This window comes from Rana temporaria, chromosome 1 (genome assembly GCF_905171775.1).
Source record: "Rana temporaria chromosome 1, aRanTem1.1, whole genome shotgun sequence".
Classification (NCBI taxonomy): domain Eukaryota; kingdom Metazoa; phylum Chordata; class Amphibia; order Anura; family Ranidae; genus Rana; species Rana temporaria.
The window spans coordinates 186,993,139-187,012,705 of record NC_053489.1 but is presented as its reverse complement, the minus strand read 5'-3'; the positions used below and the strand labels follow the sequence as shown (position 1 = coordinate 187,012,705).

At 44.9% G+C, this 19,567-nt stretch overlaps 1 protein-coding gene across 3 annotated transcripts in view; it reads left to right on the top strand.

Annotated features, from left to right (window-relative positions):
* SCARB1 (scavenger receptor class B member 1) overlaps nt 1-19,567 on the top strand; it is a 151,715-nt gene that overhangs the window by 118,936 nt on the left and 13,212 nt on the right. For all 3 annotated transcript variants that reach the window (XM_040347362.1, XM_040347360.1, XM_040347361.1), the window contains exons 9-10: nt 10,242-10,315; nt 12,060-12,111. In XM_040347362.1, coding sequence (XP_040203296.1) covers nt 10,242-10,315; nt 12,060-12,111 — 126 coding nt within the window. The remainder of the gene's footprint in view (nt 1-10,241; nt 10,316-12,059; nt 12,112-19,567) is intronic.

Below are 19,567 nucleotides of genomic sequence, written 5' to 3'. Positions count from 1 at the left end.
TAATGATGGTTGATATGCTTCCAATCCAAAAATTGAATATCCAAATATAGAGGCTAAGGAATCTGGCCATGATCGCAATGCATAGAAATGTAAATGTGGACACACTCCCTTGTGCTCCTAGCAGCTCACCTCAGGGGAGGACAATACAGGTCTAATGGTGCATGATGGTGGTAATGCCTCTCATCAGGTGGCTGTATATTCTCTTCTCCTCAGGACTTGGGTGCAGATCACCTTTTTTTTTTTTTTTTTTTTTCTTTTTCTTTTTTTTTTTTTTTGTTGATGCACATACTGAAGACGATATGCTACTGTTGAAGAATTTCCTGCACTGATGCCTTTTTTGTCTGACAAGATGTATATACTGTACACCGCACCATTTCCTAGTAATTTATTGACTATTCTGATGACTTACCTGCTACCTGTCTTTTGACTTAGACATTGGTTTAGGATTATTGATGGTAGGGAGGTCACCAGGGGGCCCTCCAGAATTAGTTTTATGTCGGATCTGAACATTTTAGCTGCTAACCTGCACACTTTTCAATGACTCTGACCTAGTAATCTCCATAATAGTTCATATCCTTTTTGGTTCAATGCTGTAGGTACATTTTAAACATTCCCAGTTTTAATGAACTTGTATTTCTGTAGAACTGGTCCGAATATGAAATCGGATCTGCATGAGGTTGATCCAGACACATTCTAAATCTCCTTTTTTCCTGTTGCCATCTTTTACACTATGCGTCCTGAACGGCTTTTGCATAGTTGTCAATGAAGAGGCAATCGCAACATTCTGTTCAGTGCATTTTTGTAGTTGGAACTGTGCTTTCAATGTGCCCATTTGATGTTTGGAGGCATTGGGCATCTGTTACTGTTTGTTACTAATGCCTTGGAAATGTATCATGAGAATGAATAAAAATGGTTGGCTTCGATCATGTAACAATTTTTTTTTTTTTTAAATGATCTAGTAGATCATGCATTTTATGTATACAATACCTTGAATGTCTTTCATGAAGAGTCTTGGGCTGAATTAACGTACGTGTGTGTGTTTGTTGCGACTGTAGATCGGTGTTCTTTATTGAATGCAATGGATAATTTTGATACAGTATCTTTGTGCCTAGTTATAAATGTCATAGTTGGCCTACACTGTAGAATTAATATTTTCAGGACCTGAAATGTTATGGACAAATTTGATATATATTTTTATTTTAATGAAGCCTACGTTGGGCTTGCACTGTCATTTTTGCTTATCACAGTACCAAAGTTTAATGTCGTAATGCTGGTCATAAAAAAATGCGCAAATAAAAACAGAAGGTAATCTTTAACCTAGGAAGATGGTCCATGTTTGCAGGTTTATCTCAAAGTACTAATTGAGCCTAATGAATTTATGACTCTAATGGGCTCTTATCTAAATCCATTTCTTGTAGCAAGGTGAAATCTTTGCACTATGGAATGTTAAAAACCACACGCAACAGTCTGCCCGAGCTTTGCCTTTTTTATAGGCTTTCTCTGTTCTACAGATTCAGCTGTCCTTTTTTTTTTTTTTTTTTTTTTTTTCAGGTGCAACTCCCTGCCTAGCTATATACAGTACTGTATAATATGTTCCATAAACATGTAATGTTGTCAATTTAGGCAGTCCTAACCGTTCTGTGTGTGTGTGTGGGTGGTAGTTGTTTTTATTTTTTTTCCTTTTTTTTACCTACTACAGTGTGTACGGAAAGTACTTTTGTAACATTATGTTACAGCCTTATTTCAAAATGGATAATTTTCCTCAAATTCTACAAACAATACCCCATAATGACAACGTAAAAAGTTTGAAATCTTTGCAAATTTATAACAAAAATCCCATGTATATACAGTACATACCAAAAGTTTGGACACACCTTCTTCTCATTCAAAGTTTTTTTCTTTATTTTCATGACTATGAAAATTGTAGATTCACACTGAAGGCATCAAAACTATGAATTAACACATGTGGAATTATACATAACAAAAAAGTGTGAAACAACTGAAAATATATTTCATATTCTAGGTTCTTCAAAGTAGCCACCTTTTGCAGCAGACACATCTCTAGAACTGTTAAGAGGAGACTGTGTGAATCAGGCCTTCATGGTAGAATATCTGCTAGGAAACCACTGCTAAAGAAAGGCAACAAGCAGAAGAGACTTGTTTGGGCTAAAGAACACAAGGAATGGACATTAGACCAGTGGAAATCTGTGCTTTGGTCTGAGTCCAAACTTGAGATCTTTGGTTCCAACCCGTGTCTTTGTGCAACACAGAAAAGGAGAACAGATGGACTCTACATGCCTGGTTCCCACCGTGAAGCATGGAGGAGGTGTGATGGTGCTTTGCTGGCATGGCTACCACAGCATCTTCTAGCGGCATGCTATTCCATCCGGTTTGCGTTTAATTGGACCATCATTTATTTTTCAACAGGACAATGACCCCAAACGCACCTCCAGGCTGTGTAAGGGCTATTTGACCAAGAAGGAGAGTGATGGGGTGCTGCGCCAGGTGACTACCTCTTGAAGCTCATCAAGAGAATGCCAAGAGTGTGCAAAGCAGTAATCAAAGCAAAAGGTCGCTGCTTTGAAGAACCTAGAATATGAAATATATTTTCAGTTGTTTCACACTTTTTTTGTTATGTATAATTCCACATGTGTTAATTCATAGTTTTGATGCCTTCAGTGTGAATCTACAATTTTCATAGTCATGAAAATAAAGAAAACTCTTTGAGAAGGTGTCCAAACTTTTGGTCTGTACTGTACAGTAGGTGTTTGTGATATTGTGTTTTTTAGCACGACAGCATCGCGCTGATTCTCGGCGACATGGTGCCGAGATCTCGCCGACATCTCGCACTCACTGGAATAGTGACAGCACATCCCAGCAAGCGCGTCATAGAAGCGACGGGAGATCCGACTTGGATTCCCGCCAATTCTACACGTGTGCGGCGTTTGTTATGAATCCTGAGGGGGAAGTCCCCGCCGGATTTTAAATAAAAATCCGGCATGGGTTCCCCCCTCAGGAGCATACCGGGCCCTTGGGTCTGTTATGGGTTGTAAGGAGAGCCCCCCCTACGCCGAAAAAAACGGCGTAGGGGGTCCCCCTACAATCCATACCAGACCCGTATCCAAAGCACGCTACCCGGCCAGCCAGGAAGGGAGTGGGGACGAGCGAGCGCCCCCCTCCTGAGCCGTACCAGGCTGCATGCCCTCAACATGGGGGGGTTGGGTGCTCTGGGGCCATGTGATACCCATGTGATACCTACCACGTGGGTAGGTATCACATGGGTATCACATGGGTAGGTACAGAGCATGATGGGACTGTGAGGCCTATATAGGTCCGATGCAAGGCGCGCATCCGTCATTTCAGCGAGAAGAACCGGCGTGTCAACATCGGGAGAAGAAGAGAAGTGAAGAACATGACGTCACAGCACGGAAGAAGAACTCACAGCACGGAAGGAGAAGAAGACGTACAGCACGGAAGAAGGCACCGGACAGCGAGACGAAGAACCGGGGTGCGCCAAATCAACAGCGGAGAGCGGCGAACATAGGAGACCCCCCGGATAGCGGAGAAGACCCGTCGGGATAGTGGAAGAAGAAGCCCCCCCGCCGAAGACGCCGGAGGAAACCCGCCGGGGGGTGGGGGCTTTTTTAAAAGCGACCCCCCCCCCCGGCGGTAGAAGAGAACCAGACGGCGGCCCCCACCCACCCGAAGACGTCAAAGAAGAAGCTCCCCCTGGTAAAAGAGCTAATAAAGACAGGGGGGGCCTCCGGAGCAGACTAATAAAATATTTTAATACCCTGTGTGGTTTATTTGTGTTTTTACCACTTTTCTTGCAGGTGAATGGGTAGGGGTACGATGTACCCCATACTCATTCACTTAGGGTGGGGGGCCGGTATCTGGGGGCCCCCTTATTAAAGGGGGCTCCCAGATTCCGATAAGCCTCCCGCCCGCATACCCCGACATCCAACGGCCAGGGTTGTCGGGAAGGGGCCCTGTCCTCATCAACATGGGGACAGGGTGCTCTGAGGTGGGGGGGCCGCAGTGCGCCCCCCTGCCCCAGAGCACCCAACCCCCCCATGTTGAGGGCATGCAGCCTGGTACGGTTCAGGAGGGGGGGGGGGCGCTCGCTCGTCCCCACTCCCTTCCTGGCTGGCCGGGTAGCGTGCTTTGGATACGGGCCTGGTATGGATTGTAGGGGGACCCCCTACGCCATTTTTTTCGGCGTAGGGGGGCTCTCCTTACAACCCATAACAGACCTAAGGGCCCGGTATGCTCCTGAGGGGGGAACCCATGCCGGATTTTTATTTAAAATCCGGCGGGGACTTCCCCCTCAGGATTCATAACAAACGCCGCACACGTGTAGAATTGGCGGGAATCCAAGTCGGATCTCCCGTCGCTTCTATGACGGCTCTGTCTCCATCGCGGCAAGCCAGCTCGGCGCTGGCTCCCGCGATGGGGCTCGTAGGTGCTCAATCTCGCAGAGAAAGAGAGCGAGATTGACACAATATCGGGTTCACCTACTGTAAGTATTCACAGCCTTTGCCATGCCACTTAATATTGTGCTCAGGTGTGTCCTGTTTCCACTGATCATCCTTGAGTCTACAACTTGATTGGAGTCCACCTGTGGTAAATTCAGTTGATTGGACATAACTTGGAAAGGCACACACCTGTCTAAGGTCTTGGTTAACAGTACATGTCGGAGCACAAACCAAGCCATGAAGTCCAAGGAGACTGCCTGTAGACCTCCAAGACACAATTGTATTGTGGCACACATCTGGGGGAGGGTACAGAAAAATTGCTGCAGTATTGAAGGTCCCAATGAGCACAATGGCCTCCATCATCAAAAGAAGTTTAGAACCCCCAGGACTCTTCCTAGAGCAGGCCATGCGACCAAACTGAGCAATCGGGGGGGGGGGGGGGGGCTTAGTCAGGGAGGTGACAAAAAAAAAACAATGGTCACTGACAGAGCTTCACGTTTCTCTGTGGAGAAGAAAACCTTCCAGAAGAACTACCACCTCTGCAGCACTTCACCAATCAGGGCTGTGTGGTAAGTGACCAGACAGAAACCACTCCTCAAAAGGCACATGGCAGCCTGCCTGGAGTTTGCCAAAAGGCACATGAAGGACTTGGGCCAGGAGAAACAATATTGTCTGGTCTGATGAAACAAAGATTGAACTCTCTGGCCTCAATAGCAAGCGTCCAGTCTGGAGGAAACCAGGCACTGGCTCATCACCTGGCCAATACCACCCTTACAGTGAAGCATGGTGGTGGCAGCATCATGCTGTAGGAACTGAGAAACTGTCAGGATCGAGGAAAAGATGAATGCAGCAATGTACATCCTTGATGAAAAGCTGTTCCAGAGTGCTCTGGACCTCAGACTGGGGTTAAGGTTCATCTTCTAACAGGACAACAGCCCTAAACACACAGCCAAGATGACAAATGAATGGCTACAGGATAACTCTGGGCTTTGGATGGGCCACTCAAGGACATTCAGACTTGAACTCAATTGAACATCTCTGGAGAGATCTAAAAATGTCTGTGCACCAACACTCCTCTTCCAACCTGATGGAACGTTGGAGGTCCTGCAAAGAATGGGAGAAACTGCTCAAAAATGGGTATGCCAAACTTGTAGCATCATACTCGAAGCCTTGAGTGCCAAAGGTGCTTCAACAAAGTATTGAGCAAAGGTTGTGAATACTTGTGTACATAGGTTTTTTTTTTTCGTTTATTTGCAAAGATTTCAAACACATTTTTTTTACATTGTCATTATGGGTTACTGTTTGCAGAATTTTGAGGAAAATGAATTTAATCAATTTTGGAATAAGCCTGTAACATAACAATGTGGAAAAAGTAAAGTGCTAAGAATACTTTTCCAGGATGCACTGTGCCACAGCAGTCGTAAGGCGCCAAGTTGAAAAGAAGGAAATGTTTGAAAAACAAAATATCTTGAAGATGCTTGTAAATAACTCAATGGCGAAGGAAGGCATTTAAAGGTACATACACTACCTACCTGGTAAATACAAGTAACCGAATTGGACACAACGTAAAGATGTCAAGGGCCTGTATATCCAAGACATCCCTTTTTGTAGTTCTACTCTAGGGGCTTTCTACTCCTAGTTCAAAATCTTCCCCTCAAATTGCTCAAAACCCAAAACCCAAACCTGGTAAAACTTGGTCATTACTATTTAAATTCCAACTTGGTAATGAAAATTTTTGAAGTGGGAGTAGGGCAGGCAAAATGTAATTTGTATATCGCACCGATAAACCTTGATACCAACAAACCCATTAAACTAGAGAATGTGCTGTAGTCCTTTTTTTTAAATTTTTTTTTTTTTTAATTTTCTTGACTGTAGTGTAAAGTAAGAAAGAAGCTCCATCGCTAAACATGTTGGGTCAAGTCCTTAAGTCTCAGCAAATCGATGAGAGCCTAAGCAGGCTGCCCCCGCCTTTTTACAGCCCAGCACTCCAGTGAGCAAGCAGGGGGCAGAGCAGATGGCTGTGACTGATGGTCTGCAGTGCGCTGCTCAGAACTGTGAAAGCCGAGCGATCTGCAATGTTCGATCACTCTGCTCTTGGTGTATAGGCACAGGGGGACAGATAGGTGAGTATTAATCTAGAAAAAAAACATACCCTTTTAAGATACCATATATACTAGAGTATAAGCAGAGTATTTTCAGCACCTTTTTTTTTTGTGCTGAAAATGCCCCCCTCTGCTTATACTCGAGTCCCCTTTTTGAGCCTATGCTCCCGGACTTTGGGGACCCAGTACCGGCCCCAGTTCTCCTCTAAAAGTGTGCAAAGTTTGCTGTCTGGGGGACCTACAGCCGGGCAGCCCTTTTTTTTTTTTTTTTTTTTTTTATATGCATGTTTCATTTTGTTTTCCTTTTGGGCCCAGTTTTTTTTTTTTTTATGGCTCCATTATGATGCAGTAGCATTTTTAGATCTCATTTGAGACACTCAGGGGAATTCGTATAGTGTTGGAGACCATCTTTAGAATTGCTGTGTTGCCCACGCTGACACTTGTCATGTGGTGGCACAGATTAATGTACCTGTTGGAAAGGGTACATGAATTTGGGGCACAAAACTTGTGCATGTTGAAGCATGGAGTGTTCATACAGATGATTGGAATTTTGAAGATGGATGGAGCCTAGTAAGGATTTAGACGCATTTCCCCCCCCCCCCCCCCATCAGGTCCGCTCTCCACTTGGGATAGTTTTATGTTGAGGTTGGTGATGTAACTCAGAGCAGAGTTGTGGATGTTGTATGTTGGTATTTTGAATATCATTTGTTGGGTGAGTGGAAGTCGGAGGGATTAGCAGAGAGTAGCAGTGCACACAGATTGGTTGGAAAGGTAGGTGAAGGTGGGATAGCTGGTGTAAAGGTCGGCTAACGAGGAGAGTCGAGAGATAAGGGAGTGAATTGGTAGCTTTCTCATGTCATTTGTTAAGGGGATAATTTTGGAACTATGGAGGTTAAGGAGATTTGATTCGGACAGTGATTTGCTGTGGGGCTAAAAGTACAGGGTTACATATACAGTAAAATAGATTTCCTTGTAACTGGTAGAGTGCTTGGTCATGTATGGTGATCATCCTTACCTCATCTCAATGTATGCCCCCCCCCCCCCCAACCTCAAAGGTATGTTAATGTCATTCTGTACTAGGCTTATCTACTGTCTGACACTCCTGCAGTCATATCGATCCTTGCCTGTAAATAAAAATGTGCTGATTTTAATCAGGAGATACCCTATCACAAAATTGTTATTGCCGCTATATAATGAACTCTTTCAACTGTTAGTCCTTTTATAATCAGATATTTTTTTTCAAACAGTACGTCGGTTCCATAATGTTCAAGTAACAGGAAACGTGCTTCAAATGAAAGCTGTGGGTAGAGCTTAGTTGGTATAATGAATTTTGTCTCCCTCTACAGGCTAATTCTGGGAATTGGTACTGATGGTTACACCACACGATATGTTCCCTGATGTTAAAATGAATTCTTGTTTTTAGGTGTAATGTTTGGGTCTCTGCACAAGTCTCTATTTTTGATGACATTTGTCCTGTGAAACCATGGACAAGTCTATTCCGTCTTTTCTCAACTGAGTTTGTGTAAATGGTTTTGGATGTTTTTAGGGCCATATTTGTACATCTTGCCATACTTGGTGTTATACACTTATTTGCTATTGTCAGCGTCATGTCGAAACTCCTATCTATTTCTAACTGTTGTACCAACGAAAACAAAAAAATGCTTTTATTTTCATGTTGGATATTTCGGATTCTGCATGTTCGTTTTCGTTTGTTAAAACGATAACGAAAAGTGAAAATGGCAGATGTTCCTGATTTTTGTACGGTTTCACTATTTTAATTCATTGTTTGTCCCTTTTTTATTTAAGTTTCCCTTCTCTACTTCCTCATTGTCTGTGGGTCTGATACCCAGAGGTATGGTTTGATTACTAAGGTTGTTTGGAGGCATTTATCCTCCACAGGGGTGGCCATACACGGATGACGGGTGACCCACGACTGAGCGAATTTATAACATGGTTATAATATGATGTTAATCATTCCCCCAGATGTGTCCCCCGAGATGGGCACCCCCCGAAATGAGCCCCCAGCAGCCGCTTGCTATAAGTGCTTCAGCCTCAGAGCCGGTCCTACCATGGGACCCGATGGTCCCAGGCGGCACTTTCAGGGAGGCAGCAAATTGCCGCTCCCACCAGCCAGCATGTTCCCAGGGCCGCCATCAGACAGTGCTCCTGTATGGGGCCCCAGCGTGCCGGCAACATAATAAATGAATCCGTCAAGCGTTGTCCGCGCCCGCTATAAAGACGGAATCTGTGTCAAGGGAGAGAGGCGAGCTGCGGGACATCAGTATATCTCCCCCGCTCGCCCCCTCCTTTCTCCTGTCAGCAGTGGGGAGAGAGAGAGAGAGAGTGCGGCTCTCCCCTGATTTGCCGCTTAGTGCATTGCCTGTCTGTTTCCCTCCCGATTGGCTGCGCTGTGGCCAATCAAGACTATGGTCTAGAGGAGCATCATGGGACATGCAGTCCCAGAAGATTGACCGCCCCATTGTTGTGCACAGCCCGCAGACTTCAGCCCCCAGCATGCACTCTGCTGGGAGAGAGTCTGGAACCAGGTAGAAACTGAGGGAGTGATTGCTACAGGACACAGGGAAAAGAGGACTGCCCTACATGTGGCAAGTGACAATCTGCAACATGTGGCGGGGGATGTGACAATTCACAACCTTTTTGCAAATGACAATCTGCAATGTGTGGCAAGTGACAATCTGCATCTGGTGGCAGGTGACGCGGCAAGTGACACACTTGGGGCTCCCACTGATTCTGCATTATGGTGAGTTGAACTATTTTTATATAACAATGTAATAATACAAATAATGCACTTCAATCTTTTTTTTTTTTTTTTTTTTTTTTTTTTTTTATTCGGCACTGCATCGATTTAACTGACCATTGGGCAGTCGTGTGACGTTGTATCTAAACAAAATTTACTAAAAAAAATTCCCCACAAATAGCTTTCTTTTGGTGGTATTTGATCACTTCTGCTTTATTTTTTATTTTTTGTGCTATAAACAGAAATAGCGACAATTTTGAGGGGGGGGGGGGTAGTAAGGACACTGGGAGGGTGTGGGTGAAATTTGCTTGGGGCCCCCAAATTCCTTCAAACGGCCCTGGTTCCCTGCTATCTCTAAACTACAAACATCCTTCATCATAGAGAAGAGAAATGAATTTGAGGTTGTTATCCCACTTACTGCTTTAATTTCTGTTTTTTAATAGCCGATCTGGTAGTTTAACGTTTATCTAAATCTACACAAAAATCTGTATTGTAGTTTTGAGGGCATAGATGTGGTGGCTCTATTTGTATTTTAAAGACTAAAGTACGTGTTCTGCAGATGGGTTCTGTCCAGAATATTGTGTCCTTATGATTTCTGTGAACTGCTTTTGCAGCTACCTTTTTCTGAACTACAAAACACTGCCACTGTGTATTGAAAATGAGGAGAGAAGGAGCACTCTGTAGTCGCCCCTAAGCTGTGCCTAAATTTGGAGCCAACATCTCTCCATTAATACATAGCCTGGAAAAAAAAACTGAATGCAGCCACTACATTTTAGATCGAATAAGTGGCAATATATTATATTTATGTGTTCAAAAGCACTTTGTTGGTACTTGATTTATATGCTGACTTGCTATATAAAATGTTACTCATTTTTAATGCTCTACCTATTTCACTTTTTATTGTAGCTTACAGGAATCCCTATGAATTGTTCAATCAAGATGCAGCTAAGCTTATTAACAATGAGTGTTGGTGGAATTCCGTAAGTATTTCCAGCTTTGTGAAGAAAAATGGTGTGTGTGTGTGTGTGTGTGTGTGTGTGTGACCATTTAAACCCAGAACACTTGCATTTTTAAATAAGTTGCAGCCTCTCCTTCCAAGTCAAAATTGCAAAGCTTTTTATACAGTGCTTTTAATGGTTATCTGGAGTCTCTACCTAGATGTGTCTACACTTTGTAGTGTTACAGCCTGGAATTATTGTGATTTGTAAAGTTTGAAGTTTTTTTATTTTAATGCATAGAATGCATTGTGTGCAGCAGCCCCCTCTCTGTCAGCAATGTCCACGAGTGTCTTGGCCGTCTGGGACTCTCCCTCATTTGCTGAGACACGAGCGGTGCTAATTTGGCTCCCGCTGCTATTGGTTAGCGAACCAGGTGAGACGGGGTTGAACTGCAGCTTCGTGTCTGAATGGACACACAGAGCTGCAGATCAGCTTGGCTGCCCCATAGCAAGCTGCTTGCTGTTGCCCGCTCTGTTGCAGTGGATTTCCTTCTGGCCCTTCCCTCCTGCTGAGGAGGCAAGTATGTGTATAAGTCTCCCTGACGTCAGAGGGCCTCTTTAGAGGTGGGAATTTTTTTCCCTTCAGACAGACTCTTCGGACTGCGGTAAAGCTGTTGGCGTCCCGCAAGTGGTCGTCGCTGCGCTTCTGCATGCAAGTCCTGGGTCTCATGCTTGCCACTTTCTTGGCGGTACTGTATGCTCAATTCCACACTCGAGTCTTGCAAAAGGAGATCCTGTCCAAATAGGAAAAATCTCCATTGTCTCTGGATTAGCCAGCTTTCCAGCCAGGGATTCCCTGATCTGGCAGGGGAGGTCCCTGGCCCTTCGGTCCAGAAAGTCGTTCCTTCCTTTTCATTGGACGGTAGTCACGACGGACGCCAGCCTGACTGGTTGGAGGGGAGTTTGGCCCGTACAGTCGGCACAGGGTCGCTGGACGCAGGAAGAATCCCGCCTGCCGATCAATGTGCTGGAACTTCGGACGACAAGGCGGTGCCTCTCCACATGGTTGCGGAGGCTGCAGGGACGCCCAATCAGATCCGGTCTGACAATGCCACGGCGGTGACGTATGTCAACCATCGAGGAACAAGGAGCTTGGCCGGCAGCATTGGAGGTTTCTCACCACCTGAGGTGGGCAGAGCAGCGCGTTCCGGCTCTATCGGCCGTGTACATTCGGGGCGTAGAAAACTGACAGGCAGATTACCTAAGTCGCCAGATGCTGGACATGGTCGTCCGTTTACATTTTCACAAAATTTTACAAGGTTGATGTGGGTGCATCTGCAGATGCTTCCTTCGGCCACAAGGTTGCAACTCCTCCGTTAAGGAGCTTTGGTTGTTTGGGTGGAGTTTTTTTTTGCTTGTTCCCACCCCTCGTTTTTTTTTTTTTGCCTTCCTCTGGATTGTGTCCCCAATCGAATTATAACTGGGATCTGGTGTGTTTCTTCCTGACAGTGACAACTCTTCATTTGTTGTACAGTACATTTTTTTCCTCTTGACTGACTTAACGACTTGGTTTAGGTACAATAAAAAAATGCTTTTAGCAGCCAAAAACTTTTGTTCCCTAGGCTTTGATACTAGGAAAGTGGTTGCTTGCAAAAATTGGATCGTATGTTGCCACCTACAATTCAGGCCAACGAAAGATGGCTGTTTGATAGTGAAGTAATGTCTTTCTGTAGTATAATGAAAATGGGGCTTTTGGTAAACCTATTTTATTTATTTTATTTTTTCAGACAAACTGGGAAAATAAAGACTGGAATTCTTCCACTCCTGTGGTTTTCAGAGGTAAGTCTGACATAAGATTTGATTTCAGTTCATCACACAGGTGCATTAAGCACACTTGCATTTAGTACTGTGCTGCAATTTCCTTTACCAACATATTTTTATTTTAAGCCTGCATTTTTTGTTTTTAGAAAATGAGAGCGGTATGTGCATTGTGGCTTTGAAGAAAGATTAGCTTTGGCACCATTTTTAATCATTTCTTCTTTTTTTTTTTTTTTTTTTTATAAACTCTGCTTTGAGCCTACAAAAAGCAATATTCTCTAGCGAACTGCTGAAATTAAAGGAGAAGCATAGCAGCTCTAATTTCAGCAGTTCACTAGAGTATTTTTTTCCCCCTTTGGCACAAGAGAAATTGGTTTATACAATCCATTTTTGTGGTAGGTTCTGTTGAAAAACCAGCCGGTTTAAAACCCAAGACAGTTGAGAAGGTTAGATGTGCAAATGCTAACCGCCATTCGTGTCACTATTTACAAAACGGTTTACCTAAACTGACCTAAGTAATGGACCCTAGGTAGCCATAATAAGACGAATGCTTAAATGAAAAGCTCACGGTAGAGAATTGAAAATTCTGACGTGCTACTTTTTTTAAAATATATACCAAGTAAAATCAAGATATGTTGGGGAAACGTTGGATAGCCATCGGTTGCAAATTTTGTGAAATTCTTTGATAAAATCATTAATTCAATTTACTTTAATACAAGTCTGTGGTCCATAACTTATTTTTCCCTAGTCGTCTTCCAGGACAGCCCTTGAGAGATGGAGTCCCTCCCATCGACACATGAAACACATTGCCAACAGTTCAAAAGGCGGTCTCTGGTCAGTAATTTTTTTTTTTCCTCCGTCGGAGGAACATGTTGCCAGAAGGAACATTTCTAAGGACTTCATCTCTCAGGGGCTTCCTGAAGGGAAAGAGGCTACATAGAGGACTGGGTCCCACCTATTGCGCTCTGGAAGTCTCACCTTTTTGGTGCTGGGCGCGGGTACCGTCGAGCTGATCAGCGCAGACCCGTTTTCCTCCCCTTCCCGGTGCCGACGTGGCCTGTGGGCAGAATGGCGCGGTTCCCCCCCAGGAGCGTCATTCCGGCCGGAATCGTGTCATAGCTGCGCGCCGAGACTTCTGGTTCATGGTCTCCTAAACAGCGCGTGGGGGAGAGGAAAAGCCCGAGCTGGGCCTGCATATCTCGGCCTGCATCCAGCCATACAGGAATAGCGGCGGGATCGGAGGAAGGGGCTACCATGGAGGCTAATCCCCAGAACACTCTGGAGGACGCAGTCACCAGTCTAACCCAGGTAGGCTGCTGGGCATGCACTCATGGGTGGTTGTAGGCTAGGTATGGTGGCTGGGAGTCGCTCTATGGGGGGGGTCACTGTCCCAGGGGAAAACATGGTGATGGTAGCAGTACGGGTGTCCCTTAGGGGAAAGGAGCTGAATTTTTTAAAAAGTTCCATCTTTTCCTTGCAGGCTAAGGAGACTTCAAGGGAAGACAAGTCAGGCCGCAGGAAGTGCCCTAATTGTGGAAGTAAACTATCCTCGGGTTATGACAAGACCTTGTGCAGGAATGTATTGCTAGATTGCTGAAATCTGAGGCAGACTCTCCCTTGGCAAAGTTTCTTGGCTCATTTAAGGAGGAAATGGCTTCAACTTTTATATCCCTTAGGGATTTGATTTCTAATGTTGGCACGTCTGCTACCTCAAGTAGTGCAGCTACAGTTTCCCCTTCACCAAGCCCCACAATACCTAGCTCCAGGGAGCCCCATACAGAAAGGGAGCATAGCCCAGGGTTAGTTGGAGCTGAATCCTCTGACTCTGATTCAGAGGAGGATCAGGTCGCAGCTAACAGAGTTACAAAGTATAAATTATCTATCAGAGGTAGATGAATTATTAGGTGCCATTTATGATACACTGGAGATTGAAGAGGAGGAATCTCAATTATCTAGGCATGACAAAATGTATGCTGCCCTGGGAAAGAAAAAATCCAGAGTGTTCCCTATTCATGGGGTTCTCTCTGATCTGGTTCGCAAAGAATGGGCGGAGCCAGATAAAAAAAGCTTCCTTCCCGAATTCTCTTAAAAGAAGGTTTCCCTTTGACGAGAACCCAGAGGCAGTTTGGAACAAAATTCCTAAGCTTGATGCCCCTCTGTCTAAGGTATCTAAGCAGTCATATCTGGCCTTTAAAGATATGGGTCATTTAAAGGACCCAATGGATAGGAGAACTGACATTGTCCTAAAAAGGGCCTGGGACGCTTCTATGGCAGGACTAAAACCAGCATTAGCCACTTCCTGTGTGGCTAGGAGCCTAGAGTTCTGGTTATCCCAGTTGGAGGAACACCTCAAAGTAAGTACTCCTAGGGAAGACCTACTTAAAACCTTCCCAATGCTCTTTAAAGCAACTAGCTTTATTTCAGATGCTGCAACTGATGCAGTTAAATTTACAGCAAAATCTGCGGCTTTCTGTGTCAGCTAGAAGATCTGTGTGGTTGAAAACGTGGACTGGTGACACAGCGTCCAAGACGCGGTTATGCAGTGTTCCTTTCACTGGAGACCCAGTCTTTGGGCCTGAGTTAGAGACCGCCTTAGAGAAAAAGGCGGACAAAAATCTTTTCCCCTAAAAAGGAAACCTTTTCAGAACGTTTTTTTTCGTCCCCCCAAGGAATCTGAAAAAACTGGGAAAGAATTTAAGCCCAAAAACATTGGTCAGGACAAAAAGGTAGAGGGAGAGGGGGCATGCTTTTAATCGACCCGGTCAAGATCCCAAGCCCCAGTGACGTCTGGGTCCCTGTGGGAGGAAGATTAAAGAACTTTCTTCCCCAGTGGGAAAAGACAACCTCGAACGATTTTGTTCTCAACCTCATCAAAAGAGGTTATGCTCTGGAATTCCACAGCGAACCACCATCCAAATTCCTGGTGACAAAATTACCCAGTCACTCAGAAATTACCCTTATTAATAGGAGACATGGTAGATCAAGAAGTATTGACACCAGTCCCTATTCACGAACAGGGGGAGGGTTTTTACTCTCACATTTTTGTAGTAAAAAAGCCCTCAGGGAAGTTCAGACTAATTATGAACCTCCGACCCCTAAATCTCTCCATCCGGTACAAGAAGTTTCGGATGGAGTCAATTTATTCAGTAAAAAATCTTCAAAGTTTTAATGGCAACCCTGGACTTAAGGGATGCCTATCTACATATCACAATAAGGAAGGAATGCCAGAAATTCCTTTGCATGGCAATCCAGATCGAATCAAAGATCTATCACTTTCAGTGCAGAGCTCTGCCTTTCGGCTTGTCATCCTCTCCAAGGATTTTCTCAAAAGTCCTTGGAAGCACTAGTCCCCTTGAGGCTTCAGTCAGTCTGTCATACCATATCTGGATGACTTGCTCCTCACAGCTCATTCAGAGAAGCCACTCTGCCAAGATTTAGAGTTGACACAACACAACCTGAGCAGCTTGGGGTGGATTGTCAGTCTAGAAAAATCCAAAACCACTCCAACACAGAGCATCCTGTACTTGGGTTACAAGATAATGTCTGTAGAACAAAAGATAGTTTTGCCGGAAGAAAAGATATCCAACATTCACCGGAGGATGTCCCTTCTTCAAGCCAGTCCTTATTGCACAGTAAGGGAGGTCATGTCAGCTGTGGGGCTGATGACGGCAGCCATCCCAGCTGTGCAATGAGCCAGGTTCCACCAGAGAGATCTTCAGAATTTTCTGTTGGAACAAATGAAAGAAAGATTTGGAAGATTCAGTTTCGATCCCTGCCGTGGTGGAAGGACAAAGAACCTAAACAAAGGGGTTCTCTGGGTCCTTCCTATCACATCCATTCTGACCACAGACATGAGCAGTTGGGGCTGGGGAGCGATTCAGTTCGCATGTGCCGCGCTATATAAGTTTTTTCATTCATTTCATTCATTCATCTCAACACCTTCTGGGCACAAGGCAGGTGGACACCAGAAGAAAAGTCTTCTTCCAATTGGAAGGAGTTGACGGCAATCTTAGGAGCTCTACTAGCATTTCAGGAAAAGCTACAGGGTCACCACCTTCAAGTCCGATCAGACATGACGGCAGTAGCTTATGTAAACAAGCAGGGAGGTACCAGAAGTCCACGCCTAATGATCGTAGCAAAACAGATGTTCCAATGGACAGAGATTCGTATAAGCTCCATCTCTGCAATTCACTTGAAGGGCGAGCAGAACAACACTGCAGATTTCTTGAGTCGACAAGTTTCGAATCAAGAATGGTCTCTACACATAAGTTTTTAATCTCATAACGAACCACTGGGGGTACCCAGAGATAGACCTGTTCGCGACAAAAGAGAATACCAAAGTTCCCAATTTCTGCTCTCTATACCCAGGAGATCAGCCATGGGAGGCGGATGCATTACAAATACCCTGGACTTTCAGTCTAGCCTATGCATTTCCACCGCTTCATCTCATTCCAAGGGTCTTGTCCAAGTTTCTAGTAGAAAAAACGTGTCTTCATACTGGTGGCACCCTTTTTGGTTTAAGAGACCTTGGTTCACAACTTTACTGAAATTAACAGATCAACCACCTTTGAGGCTCCCATGCAGACAGGACCTCCTGTCACAGGGACCCCTCTTGCACCCTCAAGTACCCATGCTGAAACTTTCAGCATGGTTACTGAGGAAGAAATTCTGAGAGAAAAAGGACTATCGGAAAGAGTGATCCAAACTCTGCTCCAGAGTCAAAAACCAGTTACTCGGGCCATCTATAGTAAAATCTGGAAGAGATTCAATTCCTGGTTGGCGGATCAAGGAAAACCTAACAAGTGTGTAACAAACATTTTACAATTTCTACAAGATGGGGTAGACAAGGGGTTAACCCTGAGTACTATTAAGGTGCAGGTAGCGGCTTTAAGTGTTTACCTAGAAAGATGCTGAAGGAGCCTGGAGGAGGAACCCATCAAAAGAAAACCTCAAAGTACAAAACCCTCACCAAGAATTACCACAAAGCAATCTTTAAAGCCAAAAATCTCCAAAGCCCTAAACCGTCCATGGGAACTTTTTAAACTAGTCTCTAAGGCGATGAACCCCTCATGTTTGGAGCCCCCTGCAAGTGAGTCACAAGAATTCTGTAATGAACTATCTGACTTTTTTATCGACAAAATCGAAAAGATTCGGGCAACAGTTCAACAGAAAAAAAAACACCAACCCCACTCAGATACAGCAAGAAGAAGAAATCAACAAAACTAGTCCACGATCGACGAATTTCGAGCTGATCCCAATTACCATTGACACCACAAAAAACATCATCGGAAGCCTGCGAGACAACACATCCCCAAACGAAATCATCCCGACAAAACTCCTGAAAGAATGCACGGACATCTTGGCACCCACCATAATGCACATCATAAACCAATCATTCAGGGAAGGGATGGTTCCGAACAACCTCAAGCAAGGCATAATAAAACCCCTCTTAAAGAAGCCCAACACCATCTCCAAGATCATGGAGAAAGCAGTAGTGCAACAGCTTCAGCCCCACTTGGACGACCACAAACTCCTAGATCCTCTACAATCAGGTTTTCGCCACGGCACAGAAACGGCTCTTCTCAAGATATGGGATGACACCCTTGAAGCAGCAGATGATGGAGAATCCTGTCTCCTAGTGCTGCTGGACCTCAGTGCAGCCTTCGACACAGTAGATCACAACATATTGCTCACGCGACTCGAAGTAGCAGGAGTCTCTGACGCAGCCCTACCGCGGTTCGCATCTTTTTTAGGAAATCGCACCCAGACCGTGATACTTGGAGGTTTTACATCAGAAACACGGACCATTACATGCGGAGTCCCGCAAGGATCACCCCTCACCCGTACTCTTCAACATCTACATCCGCCCGCTCCTTAAAATCATCAGTAAACAGGACCTGCGCTACCACTCCTATGCAGACGACATGCAGCTTTACCTTCGAATCACCAACAAAAAAGAACAATTTCATGAACTTGGAAAGTGCCTCACACTGATCGACAATTGGATGACCGAAAGCTCCCTCAAACTCAACGGATCCAAAACTGAACTACTCATCCTTCACGCAAATAAGAAATCCATTTCTAGGACCACATGGACACCACCCACCATCCTCGGACAAACCATCGCACCAAGCAAAAAAATCAAGTCTCGCAGTCATCTTCGACTCAGACATGACGATGGATGCACAAATAGGATCAGTCGTCAGCGGTTCTCATCATCTACTCCGCATGCTATGTAGACTCATCCCCTTCATCCCGAAAGAGGACACAGCGGTAGTGGTTGGAACAATCCAACTCACGACTCGACTACGCAAACTCTCTCTACTTGGGACTACCGAAATACCAGATGGCACGTCTACAAGTCGTCCAGAACACGGCAGCCAGACTGGTAACAGGTAAAAAGCCGTGGGAATCCGTCTCCCCAGTCTTGAGGTCCCTCCACTGGCTGTTCGTACAGGACAGGGTGACATTCAAGACGCTCTGCCTCGCCCACAAATGTATACAGGGGAAGGCTCCCCAATACTTAAGCGAGAAAATAAAACCGTACGTCACCAAGCGAGTGCTCCGGTCAACCAACCAAAACCTTCTTCAAATTCCTAAATCCCGCTACAAATCCAAGGGAGAACGAAGATTCTCGGTCCAAGGACCACGGCTCTGGAATGCTCTACCCATCACCATCCGCTTAGAGGAAAACCATCGGGCATTTAGGGAAAAAATTAAAGACCCACCTCTTCTGAAAGACCGGTACAACGCTGGATCCCAAGCGCCTTGAGGCGATTAAGTTCGAAATTGCTGCGCTATACAAGTCACTCACTCACTCATGCTTACAGGAAGATCCTCTTATTTCCAGGTTCTGTAAAGCCATTTCTAGACAGAAACCAACTAAGATCAATATAACTCAGATTTGGGACCTGTCAGTCGTCCTCAAAGCCTTTTTGGGAACTCCATTTGAGCCTATCTCAGAGACCTCCTTAAGACTGCTGACTTTTAAGATAGTACTCATGGTAGCAATCCCTTCAGCCCGCAGGGTCAGTGAAATACAATCGCTTTCAATCGGAGAGCCATTCCTTCAAATCCTTGAAGACAGAGTCATCTTGAAAACAGACCCTGGGTTCTTGCCGAAGGTAACATCCAAATTTCATAGGTCCCAAGACATTATTCTCCCTTCCTTTTGCCAGAACGCCTCTAACGAAAAAGAGAGGCAGTTTCATCTACTAGATGTGAGAAGGTGTATTCTAGTGTACTTGGATACAACCAAATCTTTTAGACTGGCAGATTCTTTGTACTTTTCTCTGAGCAGCGCAAAGGTAAAAAAGCTTCAAAAATCACTATAGCTAGATGGATTAGGCTAGCTATAATAGAAAGTTACAAGATACTAGGTAAGGATCCTCCTGGGGGTGTCAAAGCCCACTCCACAAGGGCACTTTCGGCATCCTGGTCAGAAAAAGCTGGTGCCACCCCCGGAGCAGATATGTAA